This window comes from Bos grunniens, chromosome 23 (genome assembly GCF_055505025.1).
Source record: "Bos grunniens cultivar Pamir isolate PY7600 chromosome 23, Bosgru_T2T1.0, whole genome shotgun sequence".
Lineage (NCBI taxonomy): Eukaryota > Metazoa > Chordata > Mammalia > Artiodactyla > Bovidae > Bos > Bos grunniens.
This window is the reverse complement of record NC_141187.1, coordinates 41,403,362-41,427,340: the sequence shown is the minus strand read 5'-3', so window position 1 is coordinate 41,427,340 and position 23,979 is coordinate 41,403,362. Positions and strand designations below refer to the sequence as shown.

The 23,979-nt window shown below is 39.2% G+C and overlaps 1 protein-coding gene across 5 annotated transcripts in view; it reads right to left on the bottom strand.

Moving 5' to 3' along the window:
- The window catches only part of NUP153 (nucleoporin 153), an 81,686-nt gene that overhangs the window by 14,158 nt on the left and 43,549 nt on the right, over positions 1-23,979 (bottom strand). For 4 of the 5 annotated variants that reach the window (XM_086370166.1, XM_086370164.1, XM_086370163.1 and 1 more), the window contains 7 exons: positions 20,194-20,331; positions 19,478-19,576; positions 17,735-17,822; positions 13,299-13,424; positions 9,757-10,377; positions 6,772-6,969; positions 770-1,657 (listed from right to left, as the gene is read on the bottom strand). In XM_086370166.1, the coding sequence (XP_086226292.1) occupies positions 770-1,657; positions 6,772-6,969; positions 9,757-10,377; positions 13,299-13,424; positions 17,735-17,822; positions 19,478-19,576; positions 20,194-20,331 (2,158 nt within the window). Of the gene's footprint in view, positions 1-769; positions 6,625-6,675; positions 6,970-9,756; positions 10,378-13,298; positions 13,425-17,734; positions 17,823-19,477; positions 19,577-20,193; positions 20,332-23,979 lie in introns of those variants that run through there. The other variant, XR_015152485.1, reaches the window with a different exon arrangement.

The window sequence follows — 23,979 nt, the reverse complement described above, 5'->3', positions numbered from 1 at the left end:
GTCGTTTTTAAGACCAGTGTCTTTCTTTACATGTGGGAAATTTTCTCCTGTCGCTTCTTTGATATTTCCTTCATAATGTCCTCATCTTCTAGGCACTCCTATTCCAATGGAACTTGTGGGTACGGCTTAGATCAATCTGTTCTTTTACATTGTGTTCTGGGAAACTCTAGTTCACTAATCCGATTATCAGCCGTTTTTTTTTTTTTTTTTCCTGCTACTCAGTCCACACAGTGATTTTATTTCACCAATTATTTTTTTTTTTTTTTACTTTTAAAAATGCTATTTTTTTCTTCGTGATTTTAGTTTTCAAATCCACCTCTATTTCTCAGGGATTTATTGTATTTGTTGTCTATGTTCCTCGAATGCCAGCTGAAGACTGGCTATTGCTATTTGTATATGAAGGCCTGTACATAAAGATTTTATTAGAAAGTATTTCCTGAGCTTATCTTCCTGAATAGTGTGTGTCAATTCTGATTTTAAAAGCTCAAACAGAAGGGAAAAAGTCACAGACAAATATGCAAATACTGTGGGCTTTCCATCAGAGCTACATCTCTCAAAGTCAGACATGCAGATAACTTCGTCAGAATCACGGAGGGTGGAGGAGGGGATGGCAGGGGTGGTACGGAGCAGTTAAAACTGAAAGTCCTCTACGCCTTCCCAGAGTTCTGTGACTGGGACTCTCTCAACTATGTCCAGTGTAAACCATCCCTTGACTTGCTGCATTTGTCGACACCTTGTTAAAAAAAAAAAAAAAAGGTTTAATGCTTACCAGCTGCAGTACTGGTTTGAGCGCCAAAAGCAAAAGCGGGCTTTGCTGGCTGCTCGGATTCCTTTTCAGATGGTTTCACCACACTGAAACTGAAGGTTGACTTGGAAGAGCCCTCGTCTTTGGTTTGCTCTGAATTCCCAAAGGAAAACACCGGTGGGCACTTCGGCTCTTCATTGTCAGCTTTCTTCCCAAACACGAGAGATGTAGAAGTGACAGGCTCTTGCTGTTTCTCTTCTGTCCTTCCCAAAACAAATAATGAGGCTGACGGCAGAGGGGTAGGGTCCACGCTGCCAAAAGCGAACCCTCCTTTGGTAGCAGGCGTTTCTTCCTTTTTTGCTTCTGAAGTCTGACACGTGAAAGGAGCCACAGAGACACTCTTGGTGTCTGTGGTTCCAAAACTGAAGCCACTCTTGCTCTCAGAGGTCACCGCGGTGTCAGCAGCAGCAGTGGGGGGAGGGTTAATGACACCTGAACCAAAGCTAAAGCCCGTCGATGAGGATTTAGGCAGTTCTTCTTTCTTTTCTTGCTGCCCAAGACTAGACACCCCAAACTGAAATGGAGCTAAAGGAGGTGGATTGCTTAAACCAGAAGAAAGTCCAAACTTAAAATTACTGTCATTTTTACTGTCTTTTTTGACTTCTTCAGGTTTAGAATCAGATGAAACTCCAAATTTAAAATCTCCTATGGGTTTAGAAAATTTGAAGCCTTCACTCAAGGGGTTTGCAGACCCCAAATCTGATGACACGCCAATTTTGAAGCCTCCTTGATCTCCAAATTTAAAGTTCCCAGTGTTGGCTAACGTCTGAGAGGGCCCAGAAGAGGGTGATGGGATGCCAAACTTGAAGGATGAGGTTGCTGTGTTCGAAGATGAGGAAGATGTGCCGAAGCCTTCAAAAACATAAAGACACCACACGGACACTGGATTAATATTACTAAATACCATTCAGTCAAACAAAATGTCAACCTTGAAAAGCAGGAGGAGACAAGAACAGCTCAGACCAGGCCTACTTCAAAGAGCATTAGTTTAACAATGACAGTGAACACGAACCAAGCTGCCCCTCCTTCAGCATAAGAAGTACATGTCGAGCCTCACAGCCACATTTCATCCATCAGACTGACAGAGATCAAACATGTTTGATAAACCAGTGCTGGGGATGAGACCAGGAGGAACAGACAGTCTTGATATGGCATGTGGATGTGCAAATCACCACCAAGTCGGCGGGAAGCAACTTGTCAACATTTACCCTAAATTACAAACACAGGAACCTTTGACCCAGCAAGTCTACAGCTGAGTCTATTTGAATGATAAACTCACAGTATGTAAAATGCCATGCGCCACCCAGGCAGCTGTAAATGAAGAACTAAGACACGTCCGAGCTCATCTTGGCAATGGCAAGGGTGCAGAAAGGTGATGGTGCCTACAACCTTTCCTAACAAGGTAGAGAGAAGTAAAAATACAGAGAAGAGAAGTACATTTGCTTGTGATGTGCATAAAGAGACGTTGGAAGAGATACAATAAACTAACCAAAGATGACTACTGCCGTTGGTGGGGCAGGAAGGATGGAAAACGAGCCAATGAGGACAAGAGACAGACCTTTCACTGTGAGTCCTGTCATAACTTGCTTCTTAAATCTTGTAAATGTGTTATTTACTTAAGAGCTCAAGTATTTAGCATGAAAGAACCAGAATTGTATGAGTGGAAGCAGTATTTTAAAAGATACAAATACTATAATGACAAGATCAAAGTCTTAGTTTCAGAATGCTTTTCTGTAGCAGAATAAACTAGAAATTAAGCACCTGACTGCTCCACAGAGATCAGTGAACGGTACCAAGGGATTTATGCACTGTTCCCACTTACCCACATGTAAATTGACAAGTAACAGCCAAGCACTTGTAAAAGGCACTTGTCTTCAGATTTCCTTTCCTTTAATGGTTACCCACCCACCTTTCTTTCCCTAAGCAACTTACTTGAAAAATTACATCAGCATCTCAAGATCAAATGGCTACCTCCACATGGGCTTGAAAATGCCTTACGTGACATCAGACAGAAAGCGAAAAAATAAAGGGGTCTAAGACAATAATTAACTAATTATCACCTCTGCCTCAAAGGAGTTCAAAGGCACTTCTGCCTCAGAAAGAAGGTTTAAGGTATGGTGATTACATCCAAGGAGTGGTGGCTGCATGGGCACAGGAGGGCCTAGAGGAGCTATCCCACATTGAAGGTCAGGAAGGGCGGCGGTGAGGAGATACCCCTCGTCCAAGGTAAGGAGCAGCAGCTGCACTTTGTTGGAGTAGCCGTGAAGAGATACCACACGCCCAAGGTAAGAGAAACCCAAGTAAGACGGTGGGTGTTGCAAGAGTGCATCAGAGGGCAGACACACTGAAACCATACTCACAGAAAACTAGTCAATCTAATCACACTAGGACCACAGCCTTGTCTAACTCAATGAAACTAAGCCATGCCTGTGGGACAACCCAAGACAGGTGGGTCATGGTGGAGAGATCTGACAGAATGTGGTCCACTGGAGAAGGGAATGGCAAACCACTTCAGTATTCTTGCCTTGAGAACCCCATGAACAGTATGAAAAGGCAAAATGATAGGATACTGAAAGAGAAACTCCCCAGGTCGGTAGGTGCCCAACATGCTACTGGAGATCAGTGGAAAAATAACTCCAGAAAGAATGAAGGGATGGAACCAAAGCAAAAACAACACCCAGTTGTGGATGCGACTGGTGATAGAAGCAAGGTCCAATGCTGTAAAGAGCAATATTGCATAGGAACCTGGAATGTCAGGTCCATGAATCAAGGCAAATTGGAAGTAGTCAAACAAGAGATGGCAAGAGTGAATGTCAACATTCTAGGAATCAGAGAACTAAAATGGACTGGAATGGGTGAATTTAACTCAGATGACCATTATATCTACTACTGCGGGCAGGAATCCCTCAGAAGAAATGGAGTAGCCATCATGGTCAACAAGAGTCCAAAATGCAGTACTTGGATGCAGTCTGAAAAACGACAGAATGATCTCTGTTCGTTTCCAAGGCAAACCATTCAATACCACGGTGATCCAAGCCTATGCCCCAAGCAGTAACGCTGAAGAAGCTGAAGTTGAATGGTTCTATGAAGACCTACAAGACCTTTTAGAACTAACACCCAAAAAAGATGTCCTTTTCATTATAGGGGACTGGAATGCAAAAGTAGGAAGTCAAGAAACACCTGGAGTAACAGGCAAATTTGGCCTTGGAATATGGAATGAAGGAGGGCAAAGACTAATAGAGTTCTGCCAAGAAAATGCAGTGGTCATAGCAAACACCCTCTTCCAACAACACAAGAGAAGACTCTACACATGGACATTACCAGATGGTCAGCACTGAAATTATATTCTTTGCAGCCAAAGATGGAGAAGCTCTATACAGTCAGCAAAAACAAGACCAGGAGCTGACTGTGGCTCAGACCATGAATTCCTTATTGCCAAATTCAGACTTAAATTGAAGAAAGTAGGGAAAACCACTAGACCATTCAGGTATGACCTAAATCAAATCCCTTATGATTATACAGTGGAAGTGAGAAATAGATTTAAGGGCCTAGATCTGATAGATAAGAGTGCCTGATGAACTATGGAATGAGGTTCATGACACTGTACAGGAGACAGGATCAAGACCATCCCCATGGAAAAGAAATGCAAAAAAGCAAAATGGCTATCTGAGGAGGTCTTACAAATAGCTGTGAAAAGAAGAGAAGTGAAAAGCAAAGGAGAAAAGGAAAGATATTCCCATCTGAATGCAGAGTTCCAAAGAATAGCAAAAAGAGATAAGGAAGCCTTCCTCAATGATCAATGCAAAGAAATAGAGGAAAACAACAGAATGGGAAAGACTAGAGATCTCTTCAAGAAAATTCAAGATATCAAGGGAACACTTCATGCAAAGATGGGCTCGATAAAGGACAGAAATGGTATGGACCTAACAGAAGCACAAGATATTAAGAAGAGGTGGCAAGAATACACAGAAGAACTGTACAAAAAAGATCTTCACGACCCAGATAATCATGATGGTGTGATCACTGACCTAGAGCCAGACATCCTGGAATGTGAAGTCAAGTGGGCCTTAGAAAGCATCACTATGAACAAAGCTAGTGGAAGTGATGGAATTCCAGTTGAGCTATTTCAAATCCTGAAAGATGATGCTGTGAAAGTGCTGCACTCAATATGCCAGCAAATTTGGAAAACTCAGCAGTGGCCACAGGACTGGAAAAGGTCAGTTTTCATTCCAATCCCAAAGAAAGGCAATGCCAAAGAATGCTCAAACTACCGCACAATTGCACTCATCTCACACGCTAGTAAAGTAATGCTCAAAATTCTCCAAGCCAGGCTTCAGCAATCCGTGAACCATGAACTTCCAGATGTTCAAGCTGGTTTTAGAAAAGGCAGAGAAACCAGAGATCAAATTGCCAACATCCACTGGATCCTGGAAAAAGCAAGAGAGTTCTAGAAAAACATCTATTTCTGCTTTATTGACTATGCCAAAGCCTTTGACTGTGTGGATCACAATAAACTGTGGAAAATTCTGAAAGAGATGGGAATACCAGACCATCTGACCTGCCTCTTGAGAAATTTGTATGCAGGTCAGGAAGCAACAGTTAGAACTGGACATGGAACAACAGACTGGTTCCAAATAGGAAAAGGAGTACGTCAAGGCTGTATATTGTCACCCTGCTTATTTAACTTATACGCAGAGTACATCATGAGAAACGCTGGGCTGGAAGAAGCACAAGCTGGAATCAAGATTGCCGGGAGAAATACCAATAACCTCAGATATGCAGATGACACCACCCTTTTGGCAGAAAGTGAGGAGGAACTCAAAAGCCTCTTGATGAAAGTGAAAGAGGAGAGTGAAAAAGTTGGCTTAAAGCTCAACATTCAGAAAATGAAGATCATGGCATCCGGTCCCATCACTTCATGGGAAAGAGATGGGGAATAAGTGGAAACAGTGTCAGACTTTATTTTTTGGGGCTCCAAAATCACTGCAGATGGTGACTGCAGCCATGAAATTAAAAGACGCTTACTCCTTGGAAGAAAAGTTATGACCAACCTAGAGAGCATATTGAAAAGCAGAGACATTACTTTGCCAACAAAGGTCCATCTAGTCAAGGCTATGGTTTTTCTAGTGGTCACGTATGCATGTGAGAGTTGGACTGTGAAGAAAGCTGAGCGCCAAAGAATTGATGCTTTTGAACTGTGGTGTTGGAGAAGACTCTTGAGAGTCCCTTGGACTGCAAGGAGATCCAACCAGTGCATTCTGAAGGAGATCAGCCCTGGGATTTCTTTGGAAGGAATGATGTTAAAGCTGAAACTCCAGTACTTTGGCCACCTCATGCGAAGAGGTGATGGAAAAGACTCTGATGCTGGGAGGGATTGGGGGCAGGAGGAGAAGGGGACGAGAGAGGATGAGATGGCTGGATGGCATCACTGACTGGATGGACGTGAGTCTGAGTGAACTCCGGGAGTTGGTGATGGACAGGGAGGCCTGGTGTGCTGCAATTCATGGGGTCGCAAAGAGTTGGACACGACTGAGCAACTGAACTGAACTGATTACTACCAGTGGGGAAAATAGGAAAGAGACTATGAGGCAACAGTTACAGAATGAGTTTTAGTTATCTCCTAAAATCTAAGTGCAGTGTTCTTCAAACCAGCTGTAACCCTTAGTCATGTCATTACTTCAGTGGGCTGCAACAAGCATTTTCCTTCTCTAAGGAAAACTAGTAAAATAGCAAATGTATATCCTCACTCCTGACCACCAAATAACTCAACTAGATGGTAATTCAGAGATAGATTATGCGCTGAAAGTCCAGGACAACACCTCATTTTACAAGAATTTTCAAGATTATGCGCTGAAAGTCCAGGACAACACCTCATTTTACAAGAATTTTCAAGAAAGAATGGTTTTAAAAACAAAGCTGTGTGCAAACATTTCACTTCATAAGGAGGCGCTTTACGAACACCTCACCTGTAAACTCGGGCTTTGTGTGTGACTTTACAGTTTCACATGCTATACATCTGGTTGAATCTGCTTTATTCTGCACTAGGCACACTTCACAGTTCCAGCTTCCCTCAGGTTTCTTGAACTTGTCCAAACCTAGGCAGCCTCCAGATGACAGGGAGACTGAGGGGGCCGTGCTGCTGCTTGAAACAGGTACTGAACTTCCTAGAAAACAAAGTAAAAATACAAAATTCTAATTTACATTATGTCACGATCTCCACGACACCACGTAAGTCCAAACGAACAATTTTTATCAAGTGTTTCCTATTAAGATAAAGAAAATGCCAGAAATATAAACATCACTTTGTTAAAAATGGTCCAGACATGTCAGATTTCTTTTAGTCTTATAAATGAGCAACTCACACTCACCTTGCTCACTGATGAGTGTCCTCTTAAACACAAGGTTGACTAGCCATGGCTTTTTTTTTTTTTTTTTAATGATGCTCACAGATCAGAGCATAAAAGACTAAATTTTCCTTAATAATATTTGTCAAATTTTGTTAAGCATCACAAATTATAAAACACAGGTTATAAATCGTAGGCAACAGCCTAACACATAAAATACACAGTCATGGCCATATTAGTTTCAAGATTCCAAAGCACACATCTCTGACTTTGAAATAACCATTTCTACACAGAAGTGTTCTATTATCCACTTTGCAATTCAAGTAGACATGATCTACTATGTTCAAGGCATTTGTTAAAACGTAGCCATTTAACAGACATTGATTAAGCACTATAATATTCTTAGGTTCTGGGAATATCAAGATGAATCAAATGTCGATTGTAAAGGTGCTTCTGGTATAAAAAGGGGAAAGTAAAACAAACATAAATGCATAAATCGCCAAGATGGAGTGACACACGATCTACACAAGCGCACAGGGGAGACATCACTACGAGACACGAGGATTCACAGAGGTCATATTTACACTTTTAAGCAGAATTAGCAAATTCGTGGGAGAGGCAGCAGCGTAGGAGGGATGGCTCAGTAAGGCACAGCTGCGTGAAGAAATGCAGGGTTGCAAGGAAAGCCATTCACTCTGGTAGCCCCACTTCTCTCAACGTCCTCCAGCCGTTGCCATCCTCCCAGGTACCTGCTCTGTGGTTTACCGGTATGTTCTCTTCCACTTTACCCATAAAATCCTGCCGTCTTTGGTCCACTGCCCTCTCACAAGCTCTCATCTACCCTAATGATTTTCATCACCAACAAAATCTTTCCCATTAGCACCCAAGACCCATACTTCGGGGCGTCAGTTCTGCACGACCTCTTTGATGGGAGTTCCACTGCGCACCTGGCTGGCCTGGTGAGATGACAACTCTTCCCTGATGTATCTCTGCAATGTTCCATTCTCTTCCTCTGGCCCTTCTACTGCGCTTCCAGTGGACAGATAGCCTTATTGAGACTTCTGGTTTGGTTCCCTTGAAACCCATCCTCCTAAGAAGCAAGCAGTATCACGTGGTTCTTGTTTGGTTCTTGTCTTTCCTCTCGATTAACTGTTTCAAAGTTCTATTCCTGCTACTCTCTTAAGCTAAGCAGAGTTCAGTTTTAGGCTATCCTCTCTGTTTGCTCCACTCACTCACCTTACATCACCTCTACTCTCATCATTTATTTGAAAATTATGAGCGAATGATTCCCAAATCTGTGTCTCCAGTCCAGAGTGTCTATATAATCAGTTTTATATCTTAAAAAGTCTTCTCACACATATCTGTCAACTTCAGCAGCTTGAACTTAATGTATCTTCAACTAAATACATTACTCTATCCCCCTCCATTTGATTTCATTAGTACATATCACCACTATCTCTATCTATATTATTGATCAACTTTCTAATCTGTGCTCTGGTCTCCAAATTTTGTAGCCTTCAAATCCATCCTCCAAAAAGCCACTGGGTGATTGAACAAAAGTATAAGTGTGACCCATCAACTCAATTAATTTTGCTCTCAGACATCCATCAACAGCTTTCTTTTTTTGTTAAGGGGACAATGAGGAATGCCAGATGGGAAGAGAAAGATATTTCAGAATAAAGACTCTGAAATCTTATTCCTGTAGAGATGTCTAGCAGGAATCAGAAATATAGCACACCCCTTGTGTTAGGACAGGGTTCTAGGCTATCAAGAGCTTTTCATTGTAGACACAAAACCACGCATCCACCAATAATGCAATAAGAATAGGAGGTATAATTCCCAGGACACTCGTAACATGTTTTATTTAGTTATCTATGTTACCATGTATCTGTACCAAATAATTATATAATAGCATTACAAAAACATCAGAGTCAAGTGAATTAATTCCAAATGAATTAAAGATCAGTGTAAATCTTCAGTAACTCTTTCAAAATTGAACAGAGAAACAGGAAAAATTCAACTCTAACTCCATTTTTCTGTCTGCCCAATAGTATTTTTTCATTAACGATTTAATAATTTATGATCATTGCAGGATCTCTGGCAGATAGCACATACAGGTACAGGTATCATCATTAGTACTCAGCCACACTCTTCTGATAACACAATACTGTCTACTCCTTAATGAAACTAGCTGTGGAAATGACCACTAGCCATCCTCAATTCCTCTTTGAGAAAAAGAGACAGAGTAGTATTTTATTCTGTGTAAAGGTTTGAGAAAGAGTGCTCTAAGACCTTTGCATCTGTATCAGCCAACTTTGAAAATGATCACGAAGAGCCAGAAGTTTCTAATAAAAGTGCAAACAAAGAAGAGGTCAAAGCAAGTGCTGGACTGATTAACACACAACCTAGCTTAAGAGAACATGCAGTGCCAGTTCCAAGCAAGTCATTTTCATCTCAAGACAGTTTGGAAAATTACGACATATGAGGAAATGCTTGTCCTGAAACACCTAAAATACTGAGGTTGTTCTTAGCTGTTTTACAGAGAATCGAATTAAAATGTTCTATTGAAGTAATGAACAAAATTATTCCAAACAGCCATAAACGTACCTGGTTTCTCAGACATACAGGACACACACTTATTGTCTTCTGCATTATTAGAAACACAGCACACTGGACACTCCCAAGATCCCACGGGCCTTTTGAATTTATCTGCAAATCCTAAGGCACCAGTGGTCACAGTGCAGCTGGAGGAGGAAGCAGCCACAGTTACAGCACTTTCTGAAGCCACTGGCAACGTAAGGACTCGCTTAACACCAGTTCCCGGTTTCGGTGTTTCACAAGCTACACATTTTATCGCTTCAGGTTTATTCTGCACTAAACAGGTATCACAATCCCAAGTTCCTACAGCTGGTTTAAATTTGTCTCCGAAGCCTGCCGTCCCTGGCGTGGAAAGAGTCACTTTGCCGCTTTTACTTGGTGTCCCGGCTGCAGTCTGTTTAGCAGAATCTTTAGGTAGCAATTTTGTTGCTTGGCAGGCTACGCACTTGTTGTCTGTGACTTTGTTCTGGAGTAGACAAGTATCACACTGCCACGATGACCCAGCTTTTAAACCTTCCCCAAACCCAGTTCCACTAGAAGAAAAGCTGCTTATTGCTGGTCTTGTGTGAACTACCGGGCTTGTGGTGGCAGGCTGAGCAGCGAGAGAATCTGCCTTCGATGATGCGAAACCTACAACCAGGGGGAAGAGGGGCATGGGAGGGGAAAAATTAGTTAATGTTTTGATTAGAATGTCTCCCTGTTTACTGTTAATAAATATTAATAACATTAATTAATATTGGGGTGGCCAGAAAGTTCATTTGGGTTTTTTTCCGTAAGACCTTACAGAAAAACCCAAAACAAACTTTTCAGCCAACTCAGTAACATGATACACTTATAGCTGTTAGTAATATTATTCCTGGGAGAAAACATTTTTTACCTTAATTTCCGAATTATTACAATCCAAGAACTACTTATGAGTTTTCACCTAAGCTGTATTTCTAGTACTAATTACACAGTTAGTAACTGACAACCCAGTTAAAAGTCTACAGAAGGTGTTTTGTTTATAGTGTATCATCATCCTCTAGGAATCTTAGTTTACTATAGTTCAGCTTACTTAACTTATATGCAGAGTACATCATGAGAAACGCTGGGCTGGAAGAAGCACAAGCTGGAATCTAGATTGCCGGGAGAAGTAACAATAACCTCAGATATGCAGATGACACCACCCTTATGGCAGAAAGTGAAGAGGAACTCAAAAGCCTCTTGATGAAAGTGAAAGAAGAGAGTGAAAAAATTGGCTTAAAACTCAACGTACAGATAACTAAGATCATGCGTGGCATCTGGTCCTATCACTTCATGGGAAATAGATGGGGAAACAGTGGAAACAGTGTCAGACTTTATTTTGGGGGGCTCCAAAATCACTGCAGATGGTGGCTGCAGCCATGAAATTAAAAGACGCTTACTCCTTGGAAGGAAAGTTATGACCAACCTAGACAGCGTATTAAAAAGCAGAGACATTACTTTGCCAACAAAGGTCCATCTAGTCAAGGCTATCGTTTTTCCAGTGGTCACGTATGGATGTGAGAGTTGGACTGTGAGGAAAGCTAAGAGCCGAAGAATTGATGCTTTTGAACTGTGGTGTTGGAGAAGACTCTTGAGAGTCCCTTGGACTGCAAGGAGATCCAACCAGTCCAGTCTGAAGGAGATCAGCCCTGGGATTTCTTTGGAAGGACTGATGCTGAAGCTGAAACTTCAGTACTTTGGCCACCTCATGCGAAGAGTTGACTCACTGGAAAAGACTCTGATGCTGGGAGGGATTGGGGGCAAGAGGAGAAGGGGACGACAGAGGATGAGATGGCTGGATCGCATCACCGACTCGATGGACAGGAGTTTGAGTGAACTGCAGGAGTTGGTGATGGACAGGGAGGCCTGGCGTGCTGCAATTCATGGGGTCGCAAAGAGTCGGACACGACTGAGAGACTGAACTGATTGATAGTTCAGTCAATACCTAATTTATGACTTGGGGCTTCCCAGGTGGCTCTGATGGTAAAGAATCCACCTGCCAATGCAGGAGACCCAGGTTTGATCCCTGAGTCAGGAAGATCCAGGAAGGGAATGGCTAACCACTCCAGTATTCTTGCTTGGAGAATCCCATGGACAGAGGAATTTGGCAGGCTACAGTCCATGGCGTCGCAAAGGGTCAGACATGACTGAGCCACTGAACTGAACTGAAGGTATACACATAGAATCATGAAATAATGAGGAAAGGTTTGTGGTATCATTTAATTGACTCACTCGAGCTGTACTTTATTTGGAGAAACAACCTTTCAATCCTTTTACTTTGGACCAATTAACTTTTATTCTACATACACCAAAAAAATCTCTAGACTGTAGAATCAAAGGAAAGAAAAACAGAGGGAAAGATGATACAGAAGGTTGTTAGAGGCTTTTAGTGGCACCAAGAAATAATCCAGCCTAGAGCTATTTTTCCCTGAAAGACAAAGCAATTCCACATACTTCAGTTACTCCCAACAGACAACAATGTACTGTTTAATGATTAACCTGAGTCACGAAAGTTGGCAAAATTTTAACAGCAACCACTTCAAGGTGTTACAGTTTTTTCTTTTTTGGATTTTTAGTATTTCTCTCAAGAGAACATATAACTACTCCAAGTTTTTGCTTTCTGAAACAGTTTAAAAGAGGGAGTGGGCATTATGGATCCAGGCAAAGTGAAACTTCTACGATGATAGACTATAATATATGCATTTGATTCTGACTACCACTTGGTTCAACCCAGCACAGGATTCTGGAGCTCTGTCCGTAACTGCATAAAATCGTCTATACTGAGACTCCAGTAAGCAGTATACTAATCCATAAAATGGGAGCTACACCAACCCCCTCCCCCCCAATCTCTCTATATTTTGCAGCAGCCAACCTTCTTACTGAACTCCTATTCACCTATGCATGAACACACGTACTGGATAAATCTAAACTACTTCAGAGCTACTACATTATAAATCCTTTTATATTCTTATTGTATACATCCCAGTTGGAATTATGCTATCCTGATTTTCAAACTGAAAACCCATTCCTATTTGAGCACTTACTTCTATTCATCACCTTCAAATATTACCCACCAGCATTCATATCTTATTTCCTTTCCAGTACTACCCTCCCCCTGCCCCCACACACCCTGTGTGTGTTACAATTAGCAAATGTTTTCTTTCCACTTGGCTTTGTTATATACACACCACAACTGGGGAGTAATCTGAGGACAAGGTAGTTCAGTGCTCTCAGAGAGAGACATGTCCAGGTATATCATCAAGTTTATCTACTTTTTCTAATTATTGGTCCATCTCTATTAACATGCAATTCACATTTTTTTCTTCTATACTTGCTTCTTAGAGATTCCATTTTAGTGCAGTTCCTAAATTCTAAAGGAATAGTTTCTAAAGTCTTTAGCCTAAAAAATTTACACCTGAACTATCACTACATTCAAAAGACAAGACACCATTTTTTAAAAGCCTGAAGTACAACAAAGTGTAACAAACGATACTGAGATGAAATCATGATTTTATAATTAAGATTTGACTATCTCAAGGGCATCTCACCAGGGCTCTTCAGAACATCTAAGACACTTCCTTCTTTCAGGGTTTTCGCCACTCTGAAAGGGCTCTCGCAATCTTCATCTTGCTTCTTCTTACAGCTTGTACTGTTCACTGCAGTGGTATCTTGAGCTGTAATTTTTGTAATTGTAAAAGATATTATGACAAGAAAAAGCAAGTTACATGCATTAGAAAGATCTTTCAATCAACTTCTTAAAAAAAGAAAAAAAATTACCATAACCCAAAGATAATGAACAACAAAGGATTGTACATCTCTCCTCCAAAAGAGTAAAAATATATATATATAAACTATACATAACCTACAAATGAGTCAGTTATAGATCCACTATAATGGTAAGAGTCAATGAGTTCACCAGTAATTAAGAAAATCAAAACAAGTCTTACAGAGGACATGGCCACTGGGACAAGCTCAAACACTGTATGAAATACGCCTTGATTATACAGAAACTTTAAACTGATTTAAAAACAACATTCAGACTTTCCTGGTGGTCCAGTGGTTAGGAATCAGCCTGCCCATGCAGGAACATGGGTTCGATTCCTTGGTCCAGGAAGATTCCACATGCCCTGGGGTAAGTAAGCCCACGAACCACACCTCCTGAAGCCTGCGCCCCCCCCAGAGCCTGTGCTCCCCCAACAGAGAAGCCACCGAGACGAGAAGCAGAGAGCAGCCCCTGCTTGCCGGAACTACAGAAAGTCCATGTGCAGCAAAGAAGACCCAGGGCAGTCAAAAATAGTTTTTAGAAGTTTTTAAAATGTTTAAAGCTTTTAAAAATGATTGTTTAAGTCAGATACTTCTTCTAAAAATTCACCCTATGATGGAAAATACCTGTCAGTTATTATGCTGAAAACCTGAATGATAAATACACGATAAACTAGCTACATAAATTACAGAACACTGACACGATGGAATGCTATGCAGCCACAAAAATCATTCTCAGAACAGTTACAGGAAAGAGTAGGTTAGAAAGTCCAGAAGATTGTGCCTGTTTACATCTACAGTAATGCTGTTACTTTTTGTTTCCCAAACTTGCTAAAATGAATATATACTTAAAATCAGTATAATGTTCTTATGCTTAAAATACTCTACACTGTATGATAATCATTTTGTCAACACATTTTTAAGGGGGAGTGTTTCTGTTTACAGCTGAAGTATTGTTTGAAAATTACCTGACGGTTGCATGTGTGTGTGTGTGCAGAGGAGTGAAGGTGGGAGAAACAGGACTGGTCACAAAATGGCAAAGGCTGAAGCTCAGTAAAGTGTATCTGGGGATTCAGTCTACTATTCTATTTCTGAGAATGCCTGAAATTTTCAAAAGTATAAACAGGTTTTTTTAAGTTTTCACCAATTTAGTAGTAACGGGTAAAGCAGTTCAAGAAAACCTATCTACGCTTACTTCACATCATGAGCAAAAATTAATTCAAAATGGATTGATGATCAAAACAAGAGAACTAAAACCATAAAACTCTTGAAAAGAAAACCTAGGAGGTACATCTTCATGACCATGACAGTGAATTCTTAGGACACCAAAAGCAGAAGAAAAAAAACTAAACTTCAGTAAAATTAGAAATCTCTGTGCATCCAAGGACATAAGAAAGTGACAAGACAATCAACTGAACAGGAAAAAAATACTTGCAAATCACATACCTGATAAAGATCTAGTATCCAGACCATACAAAAAGGCAAGTAACTCAGCAACACAAAGAGAAACCAATTTAAAAAATGGGCAAAGGATTTAAACAGACATTTCTCCCAAAAAGATATGTAAAAGGCCAAAAGCACATGAGAAGATGCTAAACACGAGTTCAAGTTTTTAAAGCACAAGGCATCCATCGTCCTTGCTTGGTCCTGCAATAAATCTTTCTCCATTAAAAAGAAAAACGAAAACTAAACACAGGCCTCAGGGAAATAAATGTAAATCAAAACCACAACGAAGCATCGCTTCATACCCACTAGGACGGCTATCATCAAAAAACGGAAAAGAATAAGCATGGTGAGAACGTGGAGAGTCCTGCTGGTGGGAATGTGAACAGGCTGGCTGCTGAGAAGTTTTATTAATTACTCAAAAAGTTAAATGTAGGACTACCATCTGACCTGTCAATTCCATTCCTAGGTACATCCTCTGAAGTACCGAAGCCAGTATTGAAACAAACACAAGTACACGTACCTTTATTAGCAACACTATTCACAACAGTCAAAAGGTGGAATGACCCAGATGTCCACCAACAAATAAATGGATAAGTTATGGTATATCAAAAGAGCGGAGCGTCATTCAGCCACAAAGGAATGATGTTAACAGTACACATTACGACACAAACAAACCTTGAAAACCTGAGAGAAGCCAGATGCACAAAGTCACACTGTATGATTCCAGAACAGGTGAATACACAGAAATAGAACATGGATTACTAGTTGCCAGCAGTTAGGGGGAACAGGAAATGGAGAAAAACTGGTTAGTGGGTACTTCCTTTCAGGAGTGATAACATGTTTTGTACTAATTAAAGGTGGTGACTGCACAACACTGTGCATGTAGTAAACACCACTGAATGCTTCCCTTTAAACGATCAACTTCATTCCTGTCATTGTTTAGTCACTAAGTCACGTCTGACTCTGCAACCCCATGGACTGTATGTAGCCCGCCAGGCTCCTGTGTCCATGGGGTTTCCCAGGCAAACACCATTTCCTTCTCCAGGGAATCGTCTCAACTCAAGGATCGAACCTGTGTCTGCTGTATTGGCAGGCGGGTTCTTTACCCCTGAGCCACTAGAGAAGCCCATGATTATATCTTATCTCAATTTCACCTCAATAATAAAAATGTGCAAAAACCAAAACACCATACCTACTTCTTACAATTGTGTCAAAATGAAGAAAAATTGGCTTTTATTCATTATCACATTCTATATTCCTTTACAGTCAAAATTGAATTGCTTTTAGAATTTAAGGTAAATTTTAAGGATTTCTTCCAGCGTACTCAAAGAGATGGAAAAAGATAATGTGAAAATTAGCTCCTATCATACAGTAATTAACCATGACTTCCAATTTTCAATCAGCTTTTCAAATCAGCTTACCAAAGTGGTAAGAAACAGAGGTGTCAATGTAAGAACAATTCTATATATACTACTTAAAATACACGTCTTAAAAACTCTTGAGTAATTTCCCCACATGTAATGAAACACAAAAGTTGTTTTAACAAACTTACTCATTCAGGGATGATTAGTAAAGCATTAGTAAAAATGGAAGCATTTTAATGCCTTTCCCTCATAATCAGGCATAAAAATGAAATTTGAATAGGTTTATTCCTTCTTGAATTCACAGTAACATTAAAGAAAAAAAAGTCATATGTTAAGTACACCTGAAATATACTTGTTACTTTCTCTTACACAGGGCTGTTTTATTCCACAGAAGTTAAGACTGCAAACATACCAGTCAAATTCTTATTCTGTGCTACCTGCAGAACCTATACTCTTGTCTTCCAGACCATACAAACCAAAGATCTTCTCAGCTTAGGGGTCCTGGTTCTTTGATATTCTGATTTTTTTTTTTTTTAATCTATCTATGAGGGAAGATCTAGTTTTTTAAGATTCCCAAACTCAGCAGATAGTCAAAGAAACACTTCTGAATAAGGCAACAGCCCCATAACTGATACCTCAGCCCATAATGCCCCTCTCCCACCCACACCCCCTCAACACACTGCTGTTACTGCAAGGAACCATCTCACACCCCGCCCCCCAGAGTATAAAAATCATGCAGTGTTTTCCTATCATTCAAATTAAAATTCAATTATTTAGCATAGCACTCAAGAATCTTTAGAACTTAAAGCTACCTCTCAATCTCATGACAAATTATTTGCTATTTTCAAAGTGCATCAGGCTTTTCCTCTTGTTGTCTTGTATTTGCTGTTTGTTGGGGGAAAAGCCCTTCCTCTCAATTCTTGACCTGAGCAGTTTAGCCCAGATGATTCTTCATTCCCCAAGCACCCAATACTTGAGAGCACACATCATGACCACCACAGCAAATTCCTATGGTCTAATTATCTATTCAGATATATAATTTTTTGAGAAAGAGCCCATTTTTTGAGAAATTATGTACTACTACTGTCTGCAGAGGCTGGTATAATCCTTATGCATAAAAATGCTTGTGAACTCAAGAGAAACCCAGAGATGGAATCCACTGTAATTACAATGTGGAACACCCTTGAATTTCCTATACTGAGATTTCATTTATAATAAACTGTCACTTTTTTGGGATTAAACTGGATAAATTTGCTACTGTGACCATCCCCTTCACAAGCTGTAACTTATTCACATTTAGGGAGCTAATTATATTCACATAAAAGCATTTACAAGAATGGCCAAAGGTAAAAGAAGTAATTTGAAATATTAACCTATTTTTATGTAAACTATTATGAGAAAAAGTGTCTTACCTGAACTGCTTGTAATTGGTTCTGAAACACTACTAGGGCCAGAAAGCTCTGCTGTTTTTGCCACAGGCACACTAAATGTAAATCCAATCTGTAGAGAGAGAAGGTGTCCTTTAACTGTCCATTTAGCTGCAAACAACCCATCAAATATAAAGCTCTATTTCAAGTCAAAAAAGTATACTGGATTTCACATATTCTAAGATTCACAGTTTTTCCTATTTTAAATCTCTAAAATCGGTGTGCTTCTTATAATGAATGATGTGTCCTAGTTTAACAAGAGCATTTTAAATTTCTAAAGCATTTTTTCATTCAAAGCATTACATAAAATAATAATGTATTCCTGATGCCCACTTTCGGGTTTCTAAATGCCATTTCCTAATAAAAAGTATGAGACTTCATGGACATCGAGTAGATTTCAGGCATTTGGCAGGGAAATTACAAAATAATCTGGAACATCTAGTTGTAACAGAAAACAAGCCAAGGACACAGTAAAAAAACAGAAGGTAACATGTCTAGTCAAGGCTATGGTTTTTCCAGTGGTCATATATGGATGTAAGAGTTGGACTGTGAAGAAGGCTGAGCGCCGAAGAATTGATGCTTTTGACCTGTGGTGTTGGAGAAGACTCTTGAGAGTCCCTTGGACTGCAAGGAGATCCAACCAGTCCATTCTGAAGGAGATTAGCCCTGGTATTTCTTTGGAGGGAATGATGTTAAAGCTGAAACTCCAGTACTTTGGCCACCTCACGCGAGGAGATGACTCATTGGAAAAGACTCTGATGCTGGGAGGGATTGGGGGCAAGAGGAGAAGGGGACGACAGAGGATGAGATGGCTGGATGGCATCACTGACTCGATGGACTTGAGTCTGAGTGAATGCTGGGAGTTGGTGATAGACAGGGAGGCCTGGTGTGCTGCGATTCATGGGGTCGCAAAGAGTCAGACACGACTGAGTGACTGAACTGAACTGAACATATTTAAATGATACACATGCCAAATAGAGATGGGGCAACTAGAACATCAAACTTACGTACTATTTTTTTTTAGTATTTATGTATTTAGCTGTGCTGGGTTTCAGTTGTGCTATGTGGGATCCAGTTCTTCAACCAGGGCCCGAGCCTGGGCCCTCTGCACTGGGTGGAGGGGCCGCAGGCTGGCAGGCGGGGTCCCAGCCACTGGCCACCAAGGAAGTCTCCAACTTATATACCACTCTTACTCAAAATATTTACTATGAAGAAACAAATATATAGTGGCACATAAAACCTTCCAACTTTTCTAGATTAAAGCCAATCCAAGAGACATGCTAACTTAATGCAATATGACTTAGTTGCTAAGTCTTAATTGTAACTGGATCCGGTACCAAGAGAAACAAAACAGCAATTAAACGAGAGTCTGAGGCTGATGGGTAAATCTGAATGTGCACACTATGTTACTATTAACATCATGTTACATTTTTTGGGGTATGACAACTGTATTATGGGTATGCAAAAAGTATCTTTTTTCTTAGGGGATACAAAGAAAATTAAGGATACCAAAATATCTCCATCCTAACTTCCAAATGGTACATGAGAAGATGCATACATATATATATACACATATATTTTGTGTATAGATGTTCAAAGTTTTCTGTACATTGGAATTTTTTTGGTAAGAAAAATGGCATTTCTTACCAGCAATGGTAAATTACAGCTTAAAAATACAGTATGCCTTTGGAATCAATCAATATGCAACACTCTTTGCTTGCTACTTACAGATGACGGAGGTAGTACATCTGACTCAGTAGATTTTACAATTGGAGATGAAAATCTAAACAAGGGGCTGCCAGTGCTGTTTGGAGAGGTCACTTGTACCTGGTTTTTCAAATTATTAAAGAAATGACAGAAAAAGCTTTTTAGAAAAAGAAATTGGCAGTGAAATAGACCTTAAGCAAATTAATTACAAAGAAGCCAAAAGCATTTTTTTCCCTTTTAAATTAAAAAAAAAATCACTTTTAATTTCTGAAAACTACTCAACATGAAACTGTTATAAGATTTGGCTTCCTCTTCAAAGAGGAATATACATGATCTTGGAGGGAGATAATTACTTAAGGGAGAAAAATAAACATCTATAAGAAATGTTCAGAAAAAGTAAGTCAGGAAAAAAGCAAACAAATTTTAGGAGCAGATTAAAGATGTTAATCCTACTTGAGAAATTTTTTAAAAAAGCAGAAATTCATTATTAACCAAAAATAAAGTATTTTCAATGGAAATATTGTTTGAAAACAGACTTACAATACATTCATAAGAATTGAAGAATGTTCCCATTACGATGTACATTTTTTTAAAAAGCCAATGCTATTTCCGTTTTTCTCAAATTTCTGAGTTGTTAATTCCCATAGTGAAAATTAAGCACTGATTTAATCAGGTTAGTTTTTTTAAAATAAAGAAAAAACAAAAAGCACCTCTATGGAACAATGGGTTTTTTTTACCTTATTTGTTAATGATTGTGAAGGACTAATGGGTGATGGAGAGGAAGTTGTGATCACAGAAGAACTAAAATTGAAGGTAGGCAGTGAAGAACTGGTGATGGGTAGAGAGATTTTCGGTAATACTGGTACTTCCACTTCCTAAAACACAACATATTTTATAATGACAAATTTCATCTTTTGTGTCATTCTGTTTTATCAACGTTATTTTCAGCTAGAACAGATATAGTTACATGTAAATTCAGAATAAACAGGGACGAGGTAGCACTATGCAGTGTTAACAATGTAGGCTCTTGAATAAGAAAAAACTAAACAAGATTTGAATCCCAGCTGTGCCACCAGCCAGAAATGTGACTTTGTGAACCTATCTGTCCTCAGTACCAATTTCATAACTGGTGAAAATGAAAAAAAAAAAAAAAATTAACATATCAGAGTTGTGGTTTAAATATGAAACAAAGTCACTTTTGGTCTTGGCATGTAACATCAGCATTCTAAACATCAGTACTGATGAGTTTGGTGAACTGCTTCGGTTTTTACTTCATTGTAAGCAAAGATCTCCACTAGTCTCAAATTACCCGTATTAGAACAGACAAAAATTGAGTTCCACTTCCGCTAATGGTGGAAGACCTTGTATTTAACCAATGCTCTGACAAGTAACAATTACAGATGCTTGACAATATATTAAAAACAACCATCTGAAAACATTAGAAAGCAACCAAAAGCAAGTAGATATTGGAGGGAAGAAGATACTGAGAAGAAGGGAGGAGTTTCTTGTCCTCTTTGAGTTGGTACCAGTTGGACAGTTGAAATTCAAAGAAAACTGCCAATCTGTTGATTGAGGCATTCAAAGGACAGACTAGGGTGACCACAGTAGCTAGAAAATAAGGGGAGATGAAGTGCCACAGAAGGGGAGTCCCAAGTCTGCATATAAACTCTCCAAATCTCTGGCAGAGCAAATCTGTGTAAACTACAGGTGTATAATAAAGGCACTTGGATAAAACAAAACTAAAACCTGCTCTACAGGTTCTTCAGGGTGAAGGGAAATGATACCAAATGGAGATTTAGATTTCTGGAAGAAGTGGAGAATATGTGAGTAAACTTCTCTTCCTCTTAGTTTCTTTAAAATACACATTAAGTATGTAAAGCAAAAATATATTGTGGATTTACAGCATATCTAAATGTAATATAAATGATATATAGGATAAAATACCAAGGAAAAGGCGGTGGTAAATCAAACTATAAAGTTACAAGATTCTTAAATCTTATAGGAAATGATCAATATTAACACAAAGTAGAATTTAAAAAGTTAAAGACACCATAATCCCAAGAGGACTGTGTAAATTATTAGAAGGGTCAGAGATATAAAACCAACAAATAATTAAAATGGAATGCTAAGAAATATCCAATTAACCCAAAAGAAGGAAGCTTTCAAAAAGAACAAGAGAGAAATAAAAAAATGGGGAAAATAGAAAATAAAAAAAGGTAGACCTTAATCCAACCATACCAGTAATTATGTTATTTATAAGTAAACATGCAAATTAGAAAATTAAAAAAAGGGCAAGCAAGACTCAATTACATGCTCTCTGTAAGAGATTTACTTACATTAAACATAAAGACAGATAAATAGATTGGAAGTTAATGGATGGACAAAAATTTAACTTGCAAATAGTAACCCTAAGAACGCATATTTTAGTATCAGAGTGGCTGGCTATATTAAATACCAGATAAAGTAGATTTCAAGACAAAGAATATTTCCAAAGACTTTTTTAAAGGACATTTAGTAATATTAAAAGGGGTAAATTACTGAGAGGCCACCATAGATAAGGTGTACACGCCAATGAGGGCCTCAAGATAAACAAGCAAAAACTGATATAATTAACAGGAAAAAGACAAACTCACCAAGTAAAAGCTGACAACTTTTAACTCATATCTCAACAATTTACTAGACACATACCTCCCTTCCTACTTCCCGCAAAATTCAGTAAGAACAAAGATGACGTTAGAATTATTACAGTCATCTTATCTGACACTCAACAACCACAGAATACACAATGGGCAAGACTCAAGAAGCAGACCACGTGCTGGGCTACAGCGAGTCTCAATGCATTTCACAACATTAAAGTCATGACTAAACCCACTTCTAAATAATCTATGGATCATATACGAAATCCAAAAGAAAACTAGGAAAATCTTCTCACAGAAACACCACTATAAATCTTCTAGAGGAAAACACAGGAAGACTTTTTTTGTAGACAGGGATAGGTTTCTTAGGATACAAACAGTAAATATAATGGGAAAATGTTTAAGTTCAGACTTCATAAAAGTAAGAACATCTGTTAATCAGAAGACACTGTTAGGAAAAGGAATAGGCAAGTCAGACAGAGAGTAAATATTTGTAAGACACGTATCTTGACAAAGTACTTGGATCTAAAATTTATAGAGTTCCTACAACTGAATAATAGTAAGACAACCCTATTTTTAAAAGACCAAAAGTTCTAAATTAACACTGCTCAAAGGAAGATATTATGGCCAATAAACACATAAACAAGAACAAAATATTAAGCAAGAGGGAAAGGCAAATTAAAATTACAATGAGACATCGTCATACACAAAGCAGAATGGCTAAAATTTAAAAGATGACAATCAACTATTGATAAAGATGTAGAGTAACAAAAGCCCCATCCATTGATGTTACAATTACTTTGGGGAAAGTAAGTCTGTCAGTTACTTAAAAAGTTAAATATATATAACCTCAGGACTTCATGTCTACTGTTGCTGTCTACCTGAGACTATCCCAACATTATGTAAATCAGCAGTATTCCAATATAAAATGAAAAGTTTGGGGGGAAAAAACCCCACAGACTAGGCAACCAACTTGGGCAGCCACTCATTATTAGTATCTCTTTCCTCAGAAATGTGGAGACTGTAACTTGAGTGGAACAAAGCAGGGACAGACAGGTCAGGGGAGGCATCCTGGGGTGCAAAACCAGCAGTGGGCAGGAATGGAGAGGGGGTCCAGAGAAGGGAGAAGGTGATAAAGGGGCTTTGATTTTCATAAAACTCCTCACATTTAGTAAACCAGATAGTAAAAGTCAACAAATTTTTAACCCCCCTCCAAATGTCTCAAAACAGCAAAGTTATATTAAACACATACCTATCTGCAAGACAGCTAAAATTGAGCTATATAGATCAGTCTAAGCTACAGCTGAAGATCTTAGAAACTGTATCTTTAAAAACAGAAACTAAAGGGAAATAAAACTCCCAATCTGTCACCTGGTAAACACTAAACCAAGCTAATGCTTTCCTCTTATCAGGATAAACTTTTAAGAAGGTGGGGCCACACATTTTACCAAGAAATATAAAAGCTTTTCTAAAGAACTATCTAATCCTTTATGAATGAGATACTCACTTTGTTACGTATACATGGGCAAGGCAAATAACTCATTTTCTAAATGTAATGAATCAAATCTACATAAAGAGTTTCAAGCAGAAAAGAAAAATTTTCTAAGTACAAAATTTTATATGCTACATGATCAACTTTATTTTTAAGATGTTGTAATGCAGTAACACATCCCCTCCCTTCCCCACACTCTAGCGCAGCAACAAGTAGAACCTAAGGGCAAAGTCTCAAGACCCGTAACTGAGCCAAGGTCCCCAGCATGATCTCAAATATCAGAACCCAACAGGCATATGGCAGAAAGCCCAAACTGCCAAAGTCAAGCTTCTGATAAGTCAGAGAGGCACAAACGCAGGACAAGATCTTATACTGGAAAAGGGGAGATTAAAAAA